This window comes from Poecilia reticulata, chromosome 20 (genome assembly GCF_904066995.2).
Source record: "Poecilia reticulata chromosome 20, P_reticulata-male-v2, whole genome shotgun sequence".
Taxonomy (NCBI): Eukaryota; Metazoa; Chordata; class Actinopteri; order Cyprinodontiformes; family Poeciliidae; genus Poecilia; species Poecilia reticulata.
Window position 1 is genome coordinate 10,260,593 of NC_088849.1, and position 15,900 is coordinate 10,276,492.

Sequence of the window (15,900 nt, forward strand, 5' to 3'; positions counted from 1 at the left end):
AGAAGTTTGTTGTGGTTTTTGATCCATAGAGATAAAAATATGCAAAAAGGAGAACTGAAAATTGCAAAACATGAAGCATCACTTGGACTTCGTAATTCACTTTCAATTTTGATCAGAAAAAAATGTTGCAGGTGTTGGTAAGAAAAAAATATCAGAACAATGGCAACGTAATAAAGTTCATAGTAAAAAATCTGAGCACTTGAAGTAAAAAGAGGACTTTGTTTATTTTGTATTTCAGGTCTTGGTTACAATGGCTCATGATTTTCTCGTCTCTAAATTATGTTAACCGTTATTTATTTATCTACACTTTGTACTTTTATGTCTTCTTTTAATTCTATTGAGGTTCTGAAACATGACAGAGGAAGTTCAGTTCAAGTGCAGAAAATAGAAGTTTGTTTCCCACCATGCAAAGCTATATATTTCTATTTCTGATTTCTCACAAGGACGTTGATTTATTTTCCAACAAGTAGCTGTAGCATTTAGCTTCATATTTGTCAGCTCTGGAACCAACATATGGTTGGGATATGTTAGAAACTGCAGTTTAATTTAATAAAGCAAAACTTTATACAAAAATCTGATTGTGCTTCACAGAAAATGTATTTAAAAACCCTAAATAATTACATGCATACATTATAAAATATGTAATGCAAGCCAGAAATGGACTAGTATGTGAAAAGTTGGATTATTCAATAAGAATCTCAGCATCAACATTCTGAACTACTTGCAGCCTTTCCAGGTCTTCCTGAGACATGTTAACACTCCCTATAACCAACCGGATCAGAGTGGAATAAAAGCATGGAGGATTATTTCCAGCTCAGGTTGGAACAGAATTTATTTTAGTTTGGCATTGATTCTCAGATGATGAAAAGAGAAATAAACCAGAAACTTGGGATGTGCATCTAATTTAAAACCCAACAGAGAATTTTTCTAAAATACCAAGACGTCTGAAATTCTCCTTTACTCTAAACATAGAATTTTTTTTTTCCAGTGCAAAAATAAGTTTAGCTAAATATAATTATTTCATCTTAGAAACTAGCTCTGCAAACTAGTTTTGCAAAGTTTCTGCTACTTCTAGCTCCCTTTGCGCAGACAGTTTAAGGAAGAACTGTGAACGTCTTGACGTTGAACGAGTCACACTTTGAAGAGCAGAAGACATTCTGACGTCCTCTTTCAAAAAAGGAGGAAGGATAAATGCAGCAGGGTGGTTTTACATGACTGCAGCTTTTTAACGGAGTGGATGGCTTCATGATCTGCTGCTGATTGAGTGAAATTCCAGATTTACAAGATTTAACTGAAGACTTAAATTTACTGGTAAATTGGTAAGAAAATGTTACTGAGATTGATTTTTCTTAAATTTGATAACTTTGAAAATGTTTTAATTGAATAATTAAGATTATTTTCAAAGTCCAGTTCTGATACGCTGGTATAATAAACTTTGCATTCTTTAATTAAAATTATATTTTAACTTTTCCACACAAGTATAAAACCTAAGCAAGATAGTTTTATTTGACTGACTTGTTTCCATCTTGTTTTAAGTCAGAGAGATGATGGACGACCATCAGAGTCTGTCTGAGAACATGTCGACAGTCATCATGTTACTTAGGGTCTTCTTTCTTCCTGGTGAGCTCTTTTTTATTTCCTTTTTTTTAGGGGCATTACTTGTTTAATTTTTAGTCAAAAATATTTGATCCTGATGTTGCTTAAATGCTCACTGTGTAATTTGATGCAGCTGAACTGCAGTTTGTTGATCATGAAGTTTCTCTGCTGACAGATTTTGCTCCACTTTATGTTCATCTATAGTCTGTTTTTACAGGTGTCTTTGCTGAACGTTGTGGTGGTCATACAGCTGGCTTTCTCATTACAACACCAAAGCCCATTGTAGCACTGAGTGGATCGTGTTTGCATGTACAATGTAGCTTCACATTTCAAAATGGAGAAAATGATTTTAACAATGGAAAACAAGCCTCTGCAGCATGGATTCCAAGTGATAACAATATTTTTGACATCAGTCAGGGAGTTAATAACCATGATATAAATATTACTGGAGACATAAAACAGAAAAACTGCACCACTGTGTTTTCTGATATCAAGACAACACAACAAACCGAATACTTCCTCAGAATAGAGAGAGGTGAATACAAGGGAACAGCTTGTTCTACTCCTCTTCAGATTAAAGTTCAAGGTAAGACTTTTTACTCTACTGACCTAACAAATTTATAGAAATAACAAAGATTGATTTAATTAACATTCAATTTACTTGTTAATATTTATGTTTAATAATTGCTTTGTATTCATGTAAATTCTATAATCCAGTGTAGTTTGTGGTAGCATATCAAAGTTCTGCAGGAGGGAGAAAAAAAATGTTTAGTAGTTGTTCATAAATACATAATCTTGTGAAGTATGACCTTGAAATACCTTGTTTTTGCATACTTTATTTGAAATCCTATAGTTATTTTGGTGCTTCTGATCATTTTACAGTTGTAACAGCCAAATTTTAATTGACTCTGTAGTAAATGTTAATGCATAAATAAATGCTAATTTATTTATGTTTTAATGGGAAATTATAGATAATCTGCAGGAACCCAGAATTGAATCTGACCTCAGTGACCTGAAGGAGCATCAGTCTGTCACTGTAACCTGCTCAGCTTTCACTCCCTGTCCAAACTCACCTCCTGAACTCACCTGGAATCTCCAACAAGACTCTCTCAGACAAACAGAGAAAAACACAGATGGAACCTTTACAACTAAAATCCAGGAGAACATCACTCTGTCAGACACACATGATGGCTACAACATCACATGTTCTGCCAGATATCCTGTGATTGGAGGAAACAAGACAGCAGAGACAGAAGTGACTCTCAGTGTTTCATGTAAGTGATTCTATCAGCAGGTCATGGTTCAGCTGTTACTGATCAATAAAGTTCATGTGTCTCATTTTCCTCAGATGCTCCTAGAAACACCTCAGCATCCATCAGTCCATCAGGTTTGGTGTCACCAGGTAGCTGGGTGGAGCTGAGCTGCTCCAGCAGAGCCAAACCTCCACCCAGATTCACCTGGTTCTGGATTAACAAACATGGAGACATGAATGTGTCTGTGGAGCTGGTTTACAGCTTCATTGCTACTGAGGAAGGAGAGTTTTACTGTGTGGCTACAAATCATCTGGGTCAAAACAGATCACCTCTGATGGTTGTTAGTATTAAAGGTAATTGCTAACTGCTATTTAGAAGTTTAAGACCAAAGTCTTCCAACTGAGTCCATATATTCATTCTTCATGTTAGCTGATGTAAACTGATTTACTCCAGAACAAAGTTTTCCCTCTGCAGCTTTACTTCATTGATGAACAGTAAACATTGAGCCAGTTATGTATCTGGGTTTACAGACTCCAAATGATCAATCGGGAAGATATAGAAACTTATTACTCTGTAGCTAACCTGTTCACTGAAATGCATTCAAATACACTTAAAGTATATCAAGGATCATTGTAATTCAGGTACTTTAAATAAACTCAGACAACATTTAATCTTAGTTTAATTCAATATTTCATAATACATTTTGTTTTCATCAGGGTCTGGACTTGGTATCTACACTAAAATAAAGATCCTAGGATTGGTAATGCTCTGTGGTGCAATCATCATCTTTGAGTGGTGAGAGAAAGTTTTTATGAGTTCATACTTTGCTGTTGCTCACCTGTTGTATTGGTTATTCACTGATATGAATCTTGTTTCATTCATTTTCAGCTGCTTCAGATTCTCCAAGAGACTGATGAAGGTAAACTAACTAAGCTCATTGTGAACTTAAGCCTTAAAATATTCAGACTCTTGGCACATTTACATGTAAATGGATCTTTTTACTTTCTGCTGAAATGTGTGGTTGTTATGTGGACGATCAGGCCTTTTGCACATTTTGTAGGTAAACTGGAATTAGAGCATGTGTTGGGATGAGGCTGGTTTCTCAAATTAAAAGTACTTTTAGAAAATACCAACCTTAAATCAGGTTTTAAACATGTCTCCTAAAAATCAACTATTGAAATCTGTTTTCCAAACCCATTAAAAATGAGTTGTACATTTCATGAAGGGCAATAATATTTCCTTGCTGTCTGGTCTCTGCAGGTCACTGAAGAAGCAGACGATGCTAACAGAGTAATGGAGGTTCAGGCATCATGAGTCACAAGGCAACGATAAAGATGCTAAATTTAATCTGAGGAGGATTTTTATATGTCCTCATCCTGTTTTCTGTCTGTGAAGGTGTTATTTTTATAGTAATTTGTAATGTTTTATTTAGCTAAAGCATCCAAGCAACTAAATGTTTTTCAGAAAAAAAATGTCTGCGATGCTGTAAATTCAGCTTTTTCTGCATGAAAAGACACAACATATAAAGTTTACAAAATAAAATGCAAAGATCTTTGAATTCGCATTTCATTGTTAATGGTTTGAATTTGACACATACAACTGAGATTTTAAAGAAACAGTTTTAGCAATCATAAATTTTTTATGTAAATGTGAAGTTAAATATAAAATGAAGTCAATAACTCCTGGAGCAAAACTTAACCTAAGATGGGAATATGTAAACTACTGGGAAAATACCTGAAGGATATTTTTTGTCTCAGTCCAATTAGCAGTCAGTCATAAATCAGCCAGAAAACAATTTCATGTTAAAGATGATGATGCTGATAGCAACAAATAAAGGGAAAGCTTTGATCATAATTGAAATACTTTATCACATTTAAGAGAAAAGGTTTAAGAGTTTTTGGCCCATTTAGGGAGAGTTTACACTTCATTTTTGGTCATGAATTCAAATGTAACATTGTGCCAAATGTAGTTGCTGTCTGGGATTGTTCATCCTTCCTCTTTGTAACACGTCTGAGAAGATTGTTGTGTTTTTGGATCCACAGAGATGAAAATGTGCAATAAAGAGAACTGAAACTTCAAAACATGAAGCATCACTTGAACTTTGTAATTCACTTTGAATTTTGATGAAAAAAAATGTCAGAACAATGTCCAACTAATAAAGTTTATATCTTGAAAAGTGAATAAGAGCAAAGAAGTGTGTTTTTTAGTTGTTGTTTTTTTATATATATAATTTTTGACCTCTTAAGCAGACTGAGTGTGCTATAAAGAAGTAGCATAATCTAAAAATAAACAGTTGAGCAAATACTGAGAAGAATCTGAGAAGTTGAAGTAAAAAGAGGACTTTGGTTATTTTGTGTTTCAGGACTCGGTTACAATCGCTCGTTGTTTTCTCGTCTCTAAATTATCTTAACCATTATTTTCCTTCTGTCTAATGCTGACGGCTATTTTTTGTACAATGATTTTCCCATCACAGCCGACAAAAATCATTCGCACTAAATAATATTCTCTATCCAAGATGCCTAAACATTAAATCTGCTGTTAAGCAGACAGTTGAACTGTATAAAACTTTATTGACCTACAGTGGAGAAATTAAGGTTCAACAGCAGCATCAAGTTATATCGGTTCACACAAAAGTGTTAAAAACAAAAACATGATTAGCAACAACAACTATAACATTAACAATAGTATGCTGTCCAAGATTATAAGTGGATAATAATGAGTCGTATCCTAAACGTCGTCCTTGATGTTGTGGTCATAAAAAAATGAGACAAAAGCTGTTTCTTCTTTCTCACGATCTGAGCATCAGAACAAGGACAAAAACTTTGCTACACATCAACTCTCTTGCATCACGGTAATTATTAATGCATAAAAAATGTGTGCATAGAAATAGACCAAGACCAAACTAATGATGATCTCATGATGATACAGGTATCAATAATGATGATCTTTTCTGTCACAGTTAAAAATTATCTGCTGTTTGCACAAATACATTTATTTATTTATTTATTTATTTCCACTTCTGAAGTCATATTACGGCTAAATAAAACATCATATTTCTGAAGCAACACAATGAAGTGAATTATTTTATGAGAAAACAAAAAGATTAGCAGTTAAATTACTAAATGACTCTAGTTTTTGTATGTTCAGAGAATAACATTGAAAACAATCCTGACCACAACATTGAACCAGCCACCTAAATACGGTAGATACATCCTGTACAAACCACCAGTCTATAACAGGACCAGCAAAGAGAGACACATAATATGCAACCACACACACAAACATACAACAAATGACTTTTAAGTTTGGCCTGTTAACCTGTATGTGTGTTGGTCTAAGAGAGCAGTGCAAATATTTTTCTAAGGAATAAAGACAAAAACAGTTCTTATTACCTTAAAGGTTGTTCATTCATTGAAAACAAATGAACAGTTTCCAATTTTTGTTTTTATTTTAGTTCTAACAGTTTTATATAAAAAGAGACAAGGTAGGGTGGTTGGTTTTGGACTCATTCAAGGCATCATTATTTAGTTATATTTGGACAATGCTGCTATAAGGCAATCTTAAGTGCTTTGTAGAAAAATCAAAAGAACATTAAAAATATAAATATGTTCTCTACTTCTCTCTTTTTATGCATTGACAAATTCTTCACAGTTTCATCTTATGCAGATGAAACTTTCCTATATTCCTTTAAAATAAATAAATGTTCCTGGTTCTGGTTGTGTCACCAGCAGCCTGCAGCAGCTCAGTCTTAATGTCACTTTGATTTCTGTGATTGTATTTCACATTTTTCTACACTTTATAGTTTTATGTCTTCTTTTAATTCTATTGAGGCTCTGAACCATGACAGGAAGCTCAGCTCAATTGCAGAAAATAGAAGTTTGTCTGTTCATAGGTGATAAACTGAAGTCTTGTTTCCCACCATGCAAAACTACATATTTCTCTATCTTACTCACAAATAGCACAACATATATATTGTTTTCATGTGAACTGAGGCTGTGCAGTAAAATGAACTGAGAAAAAGAGGAGCATTTGAAGTAAACAGAGGAAGTTGGTTTATTTTTAAACAAGGAGTTAACTTGATGCATTTAACATCTATGTTTGTCAGAAATTGGGCAACATGTGGATTTAATCAGAATCTGAGCATCAACATTCTGAACTACTTGCAACATTTGCAGGTCTTCCTGAGACATGTTAACACTCCCTATAACCAACCGGATCAGAGTGGAATAAAAGCATGGAGGATTATTTTCCAGCTCTGGTTGGGAGAGAATTTATTTTAGTTTGGCATTGATTCTCAGATGATGAAAAGAGAAATAAACCAGAAACGTAGGATGTGCATCTAATCTGAAACCCAACCAAGATGTGTGAGAGTCTCCTTTTCCCTAAACATATTTTTTTTTTCTGATGCAAAGATAAGTTAAGCTAAATATAATGATTTAATCTTAGAAACTAGCTCTGCACATTGCATGAACAGTCTAGCTCCCTTTGAGCAGACAGTTTAAGGAAGAACTGTGAACGTCTTGACGTTAAACGAGTCACACTTTGAAGAGCAGAAGACGTTTTGACATCCTCTTTCAAAAAAGGAGGAAGGATAAATGCAACTGTTTGGTTTTGCACGACTGCAGCTTTTTAACAGAGTGGATGGCTTCATGATCTGCTGCTGATTGAGAGAAGCTCAAGATTTTTTAGATTTCATTGAAGACTTTTAAATTTGCTGGTAAATTGGTAAGAAAATGTTACTGAGATTGATTTTTTATTTTTTTTTCATAACTTTGAAGATGTCTTAACACTCTGTGCTTAAAGATGTTCCACTTGAAAAAGTTTTGATTTAATGAGTTCAATTATTTTTAAGTCCAAATTCTCTGATGTTCTGTTATGATGAAGTTTGCCTTCTTTGTTTAAAATTACACTTTATTTTTTCCACACAATTATGTAACCTAAATAACTTAGTTTTGTTTGACTGACTTGTTTCCATCTTGTTTTAAGTCAGAGAGATGAAGGACCATCAGAGTCTGTCTGAGAACATGTCGACAGTCATCATGTTACTGAGTGTCTTCTTTCTTCCTGGTGAGCTCTTTTTTCATTTTCTTGTTTTTTTTATTTATTAATTAATTAATTTTATTTTATTTATTTCGAACAGACAGAAAAGACAATCAAGAAAAAAGAAAACAAAATAAAATAGCATGAAACAAACGTAAGAAATAAAAATGTAGAACAAATTATTCTGCCCATGTGACATGCAAATGTTATATTTTCTGTTTGAAAAGGAGCAGGTAGAAGATATAATATCTTATAATGTCCTACCCCTTTCCTACTCATCAATGTATTGTCAATTAACTGTCAGAGCATCAAAAAGAGACAACTTGTTTCCATTTTACATCATGTTTGTATTTAAGGCCATTACTTTAATTTTCAGTCTAAAATATTTGATCCTGATGTTGCTTAAATGCTCACTGTGTAATTTGATGCAGCTGAACTGCAGTTTGTTGATCATGAAGTTTCTCTGCTGACAGATTTTGCTCCACTTTATGTTCATCTATAGTCTGTTTTTACAGGTGTCTTTGCTGAACGTTGTGGTGGTCATACAGCTGGCTTTCTCATTAAAACACCAAAGTCCATTGTAGCACTGAGTGGATCGTGTTTCCATGTACCATGTAGCTTCAAAATTGAAGATGGAGAAAATGATTTTAACAATGGAAAACAAGCCTCTGCAGCATGGATTCCAAGTAATAATTATATTTTTGACATCAGTCAGGGAGTTAATAACCATGACATAAATATTACTGGAGACATAAAACAGAAAAACTGCACCACTGTGTTTTCTGATGTCAAGACAACACAAGAAACCGAATACTTCCTCAGAATAGAGAGAGGTGACTACAAGGCAACAGGCTGTTCTACTTCTCTTCAGATTAAAGTTCAAGGTAAGACTTTTACTCTACACACCTTCACAGAGTTATAGAAATAAATTGGTTCTGACTTTGATTTAATTAACCTTCATTTTCCCTGTTTATGTTTATCCCTTATGTTTATTTTAAATTCTATAATGCAGTATAGTTTATGGTCCAATATCATTAAATTCTGAAGACACATGTTCAGTTTTTGTTCATAAAGACAAAATCTTCTGAAGTATGACCTTGTAGCATTTTGGGGTTTTTTATACTTTATATCAAACTCAACAGTTATTTTGGTGTTTCTGATCATTTCAGAGCAAATTTGCAGTCGGATTTCACACATCCATTTTTCATTGACTCTGCAGTAAATATTAATGCTTAATCAGATTGGAAAAGATGCCTTGTGGGGCGACTGTCACTGTGTGGGTAGAGTAGTCATCTTGCAATTAGGTTGTAGGTTCGATTCCAGCTTTCTGCTGCCACATGTCGATATATTCAGATCTTATTTATACTTTACAATGACGTCAAACAAGATGAATATAGTGAGTTAGTCCAGTTATTTCCTTGCCCTAAATAGATGCATTTCTGACACATAGTATTGTTAGAGTCCTAAATATGTACTCAGTTGATACTCAGTTGTTTAAATGCTGTTCAGAACAATACAGAGGAATCATGTCTTTGTGATTCCTGTACATGAAGAGAGGCAGATTAGCTGCTCATTTATCTGCTATAATCGTGTCCAGTTTGTCCCAGCTGGTTGTATTTCTCTAAAGCACTGAGTCACAGCTGGGCAATTATCTCAAAATAAATAAATTCATAAATGTCCTTACTTAGTAAGTTGTTAGCAACTTACTAACAACTTACTAGTTATGTGGGACACATAATGATGGGACACAAGAAAGTACAAAATGACATGACATTTCTCTGCTTAGGAAAATAAGTCTTTCGTCACATTACTTCATTCAAAAATAGTTGTTTTGCAGTTTAATCGGGAAATTATTATACATAATATTTATTGTGTTATGCTAATTTATTTATGTTTAATGTGAAATAATAGATTCTCCTGAGAAACCCAGAATCGAACCTGATCTGAAAGACCTGAAGGAGCATCAGTCTGTCACTGTAACCTGCTCAGCTTTCACTCCCTGTCCAAACTCACCTCCTGAACTCACCTGGAATCTCCAACAAGACTCTCTCAGACAAACAGAGAAAAACACAGATGGAACCTTTACAACTAAAATCCAGAAGAGCATCACTCTGTCAGACACACATGATGGATACAACATCACATGTTCTGCCAGATATCCTGTGATTGGAGGAGACAAGACAGCAGAGACAGAAGTGACTCTCAGTGTTTCATGTAAGTGATCCTATCAGCAGGTCATGGTTCAGCTGTTTCTGATCAATAAAGTTCATGTGTCTCATTTTCCTCAGATGCTCCTAGAAACACCTCAGCATCCATCAGTCCATCAGGTTTGGTGTCAGCAGGTAGCTGGGTGGAGCTGAGCTGCTCCAGCAGAGCCAAACCTCCACCCAGATTCACCTGGTTCAGGAACAGCACAGAGGGAGACATTAATGTATCTATGGAGCAAGTTTACATCATCAATGCTACTGAGGGAGGAGAGTTTTACTGTGTTGCTACAAACCATCTGGGTGAAAACAGATCACCTGTGATCCTAGTTACCAATAAAGGTAATTCACAACTGGTATTAAAAGATATTCGATAAAAAACATTTATTACATTTCTTTAAATTCCTCAGCAACAAATCTCCATATAATTTGTACTTCCTCTTTTATAATCAAATTTTCTTTCCTTGGACTCACCCCGTTTTTCTTTCATTGCAGCAGGGAACGATTCGTTTTGGACTGCACTACTTGCATCAATCAGTGTCATTTTGCTCATCTGCCTGGTGATCTGTGTTTGGTGAGTGTCATCAATTGATGTGTTTTAGATGAAAGCATGATTAACATGTTTAAGTTTTGTCAGTGTTAGCATTTAGTCACTACCTGTGTCAAGCAGAATATGTCCTTGATAAAATTTGATTTGAGGATTTTGTCATTGTGTATTATCACTAAATATAGAGTTTGAGTTGGAGAGCAGGGATATGCACTAAATGCTAATTAATGAACCTTGCTTAATACGAGCAAGGTGGATGGTACAGAGAAAAATATTTTTGTTGTTTTCTTTACGTGGCATTGTAGAGAGGTGCAAATTGTTGTTTTTTAATTTTTTTCCTTTTTTGTGTACAACTGAAACTTGTCTGTAAAAGAAAAACTAGTTGTCCAGACCTTTCTTTCTTTTGGTGCTTTTATATATTCATTAATCCTCTAATATTTGCCTCAAATCAGTTTGTGTCTTTTCATGTCTCCTAAAATACATCATAAAGATGCTCACAGATCTCTAATGTCTTCTAGGTGGTTTAAGTTCAAACATCCATCTGCACAACAGACTCTGGTGAGTAAATGTTCAACTTTTATGTACTGAACTACAGTGAGTTGTATCTGTTATGTTAGCGGCTGCATCTGTGTGAAACATGTATGTCATTTTCCCCTCAGACTCAAACAGAGATGGAGGTTCAAACACCAGACAAGAAGCCAGATGAAGAAATCCACTATGGTGAAGTGAACTTCCTCCCGAGGAAACCTGCAGCCTCCACCGTCTCAGTGGAGGACAGAGGACAGCAGGAGACGGTGTACGCTTCGGTCAAAGTGTCTGCTGATCGCTCAGAGGATCTCTACGCTCAAGTGAAGAAGAACTAACATAATGGTGGAGCAAAAAATATATATGTCCATTTTTATATATATATATATATATATATATATATATATATATATATATATAATGCCTGTTTAAAATACATCCTCTTTCAAAAAAAGTGGTTGTATTTTTTTGACATGCTCCATTTCACTTCCCCCCCTTCTAAAATGACCCATTTTAGGCTTCTTGCTCTCTGAAAAGTCTTCACACAGCCTGCTAAGTTCGTTGTATTTCGCACCAGGTAGTGGAAGTGTTTATGTTCTATTCTTTAACATAAAATCTACAACCTGTTTAATCAAACAAAATAACATGTTATTAATACAGGGATAACTTTTTTACCACAGGATGCGTCTCATAAAGTTTGAGCTCTTTGAGTTAATTTTTAAACAATAATCTTCAGTTTTTCTGAACTACCTAAACTGGTTGTTATGTGCTTTATTATGGGGTTTTTTCTAAGTTAAGACACTTTTTACAGTTTGCTCAGGACGACATACTTTTTTTTACATTTTTTCATATTTTGATTTTGCTCAAATGTCTTATTTTGCAATAACTTTTGATTTTTAATGAAACAAATACTTTTCTAATTCAATGTATTTTTATTATCATATTAAACATGTATCACATCAAGTCAAATGCATTATTCTGCAAATGGTGACATAAATGTATCTTAACACAACACAAAACAGATTCCTGACAGACAGATTACAACCCATTTTACAATTAAATAAAAAAGCATTTTTAGCAGGTACAACTAAATTCAGCACTAGGGGGGAAAATATCTGCAAATAGTTTAGTTCTACATAGACTTTTAACCATAATCATGTAACATTATTATAATGTGCTCACTAGGGTCTAAATTTAGGCTTCCTGTCAACCTGAGCTCAACTTATCGTCAGAAAGTGATGTATTTCACACATTGCAGAAATGTCATCGACGTCCCAGTTCAAATATGATCATCTGTTCATTAAGACTCGCTCTTGTTGCTCTTGTTTCTCTGCCAACTCTAAGTGCAAGAAGTTTGCTGAACAGTTTGCCATTTGTTTAACAAAGTGTTGATACAATAGCAAAGCGATCAGAGAGAAAATTGCGCCAAGTCCTTCTTCTTCTCACTAAAGCGAGTGCTGATTTCTCCAACAGCCTTAGCGTGCTCCTCATCCACCTCTTCCTTTAGTCTCTGCTGCTCCTTCAGAAACTCCGCCCAGTCCTCTTTCAATTTCTCCATGTTCGCCTGCAGCTGGGGGCTCTGGAAGGTCACAATGATAAAACTTTGGTAAATACTTCAAGAAAATCATGTCTCAATTTTAAAACAGAACTGAACAGTAAGGTCAGACCGTCTCAATCCAATGCTAAGTTGTTGTTATCCTTCCTCTTTACCTGTTGGGCCTCTAGCTCCCTTTGCTGGACTCTCTCTGCCATATGATTAGCAGCCTCCACTGAGGGGGAAAAAAAAGAATGATATCAGCTCAAAATCATTTAATTGCAAAAGGTCCACTGTGATTGGAACAAGTTATAAATGGCCATGCGGAAGTTACTTACAGCGCTTACTGATGTCACACAGTTTCTGGCTCACTTCCTGTAAATTAGCGGGCAGCATTTGCTCGTTTGTCTCCAGCACCGTTTTATTCACGTTCTCCAAAAGCCGAATCTCCCTCAGGCCTCGTTTCTCCTGAATTACCGCGGAGAAAAATATAAACCAATATGCATTTGTTTAATTTAATGTACAGACAGCAGTGTATGAGCCAACTGATTGGTTTGAAAAGCACAGCAGCGTTAACATTTGTGACCACTAAAAAGCATTTGCATCAATGTTTATGGTTAAACCACCTCAAACTCTCTGACAAAGTAGCGAACTTCTGCACCGATAACAGGCCTGTGGTCCAACAGTCTGGACTGGATGTCACCAACATCTGCAGAATCAACAAGTAAATACGGTTTACACATAAAAAAAATAGCAAAATCATGCATATTTATATCCGTTGGATCCTGAAAACATAAAAGGAAGGAGTTAGGCATTAGCAAATCTATCTGCTTTATTAGCCCAACTAATAAAGTATGGTGTGGTCTTGAAAAGGAAATGACATGAACATGAATTGAAGGACTACAACTCACCTTTAGCAATCTTCTCCATCATTAGAAAGTCTCCTGAATGTTGCTTTGGAAATTAAACCCTGATATTTGACTCTTTAGAGCAGCTGCTAGCTAAACAAACTGCTAATGTAGCAGCCTCTAAACTGGATATTGTGCTGATTTAAGGATTTCAGTCAGAGTGAAGAAGACAGCAACTCAGTACAGACTACAAGTAACTAACGGAACCCCTTTGTGTATCATTAATAATAGCTGCAGGAACATATTACAAGCTATCAGACTGTCAGTCAGATGAAAGAAAGTCAGCTGACTCAAATTGTAAACACTTCTACTACTTCCGGGTGACGGACCGAATCAAAGTTGTTGCATCCGGGTCCACTCGCTTCCCCATTCGTGGTTAATTATTTTACATATGTCTGAATATGGCCAATTCTTATTTAAAAAAAAATTTTTTAGGTCTTCAACTCAGTTAAATTTTAATTGACTGATTCTTTTATGTGTAAATTTGTACACGTAATGTCGTGTGTCAGTTCTACGTGTCTGACTCTAGATGTCAGTGTTGCTCCGAAGTTGAAAGCAACAATCAGACGATATGAACTTCACTTCTAAAAAGTCAGACCTTTGACCAATAGAGTAGCTCACTACTTTATCTTTACCTTTACATGTTTGAGTCCAGTCTTGTATTAAAGGATATATCTTTAACCATAAACTATGTGGTGATTTGTTTAATGGTAATACAAGTCTGGTAATGTATAGGCAAACTAAAACAAATAAAAGGTGGATTTTTACACCTTTGCATTGAGTTTCTGTCCATATTTGGTCCCTTTTCCATCCAGGCCTATAACCACCCACAATGTGGTGGGTCAAAAATGCCACTATCCAATTAGATAAATTGTTGGCATAAATATTTCAATATAAGTGATAAATATAACAAAGATAATAATAATAAAAAAATTATACATAGCAACATTAATGAAAAATATTAAAATGAATCAACATTTGTGTGAATGTTATTACAATTATTACTGATTTTAACATCTTTTAACTTTATTTCTTTTTCTACAGTTCCCCCCCCTCCCTCTCCCCCACCTAATACAAAATACAGTATTGTAAAATGTATTTACACTCTCAAATGTTTTGTCTACTTTTGGTTTATTACACACATTTTTAAATCAACAAACGTCAATGTCAGCAATGACAACTCAAGTAAAACAAAATACAATATCGAAATTGTAATTTTCTTTAAATGAGAAAGTTTTCCAAATCGACCAGTATAAAATTAAATTTAAAGACAGTGTAATTGTTTGTTTTTTAAACTTTAAAAACCAATGCTGTCAAGTAAATTTAATATGTGTGCTTTCTTTATGACAGTAGATGTCAGTGTTGCTCTTTAGTTGAGCACAGTGTTGCTTTTAAAAACTCACACTGTCACATTACTTCCCTGCTGAAATGCAGTACAGTAACAGTGTATCTTAAACAGTCTCAGTGGTTAATTTTTTATGACCTTTACATTTCCATCATACTGTTTGTAAACCTTAAAGTCCATTGTATGAGAATGGCTAATAGAGTGACACAGCACTCTTTCTTGTTGCTGCTCCCTGCAGGTCAGCTGGCTGAAAGAAGAGCCGCGCAACTTTCCTACACTTACAAGACGAATTTAGCTGTGAGAAAATATTTCTGGCTGATAACTACATACAGTCATGGTGCATAATTTTAAAGGAGAGCCATCTATCAGTCTTGTTAAGGTAGTGCTATTTTAATACAACATTTAGCTAAACTATTGTTACTTCAAACAGCTACATCATCGGGTACATTTTTGTTTTCCAGTTTTCTGTACATATGATACAACAGGCTCGTTCATTGCTGGACTTTAATTGACTTTTCTTTTTTTTTTTTCCAATCTTCAGCAAACCGGATTGCCTTTATACCTGCAGACCTGCAAAGTTTTCACACATTTAAAATGACACTATAGTTTAGATAAATTGATGACAAAGAGTTTTGGAAAGATTTAGACATTTTTACTGTTATTTTTAATAAATAAAAAAAAGTGTTCACCATTAGTTCTGCATTATTTTTTTTAATTTATTGTGCTCACTGTTTTGTTGCAGTCAATAACCTCTCAAGCATGACATCTGTACAAGTTTTCAGATTCGTTTGTGATTTTTTTTTTTTGCTTTGCTATTATTTGTAGTGGGACTATCTCATACATAAGCGATACATCACTTTGATCAAGCTAAAACACATACATGATGATGCATTTCTCATTGCTTAAAGACTATCATAAGTCAGCTCATGATCAATTTGCAGTTCAGGA

The 15,900-nt window shown here is 34.7% G+C and overlaps 2 protein-coding genes across 3 annotated transcripts; one reads left to right on the forward strand and one right to left on the reverse strand.

Annotated features, from left to right (window-relative positions):
• The first annotated feature begins 1,084 nt into the window (after window positions 1–1,084).
• On the forward strand, window positions 1,085–11,972 carry LOC103482500 (sialic acid-binding Ig-like lectin 14). 2 transcript variants are annotated; one of them, XM_081601600.1, is made up of 8 exons: window positions 1,085–1,319; window positions 7,836–7,916; window positions 8,405–8,773; window positions 9,801–10,103; window positions 10,178–10,435; window positions 10,589–10,667; window positions 11,159–11,198; window positions 11,300–11,972. In XM_081601600.1, exons 2-8 carry the CDS (start codon window positions 7,844–7,846, stop codon window positions 11,501–11,503), a joined length of 1,326 nt encoding a protein of 441 aa, XP_081457726.1. In that variant the 5' UTR covers window positions 1,085–1,319; window positions 7,836–7,843; the 3' UTR covers window positions 11,504–11,972. The 2 variants fall into 2 exon arrangements, with proteins under 2 accessions (XP_081457726.1, XP_081457727.1); XM_081601601.1 differs by lacking the exon at window positions 1,085–1,319 and adding an exon at window positions 6,674–7,574.
• Window positions 11,973–12,077: 105 nt separating this feature from the next.
• On the reverse strand, window positions 12,078–13,926 carry bloc1s5 (biogenesis of lysosomal organelles complex-1, subunit 5, muted). The gene is made up of 5 exons (XM_008438690.2): window positions 13,611–13,926; window positions 13,326–13,408; window positions 13,038–13,167; window positions 12,876–12,934; window positions 12,078–12,744 (listed from the first exon to the last, which is right to left on the reverse strand). The coding sequence occupies exons 1-5, from the start codon at window positions 13,630–13,632 to the stop codon at window positions 12,574–12,576; spliced, it is 465 nt and encodes a 154-aa protein (XP_008436912.2). The 5' UTR covers window positions 13,633–13,926; the 3' UTR covers window positions 12,078–12,573.
• Between the last annotated feature and the right edge of the window lie 1,974 nt (window positions 13,927–15,900).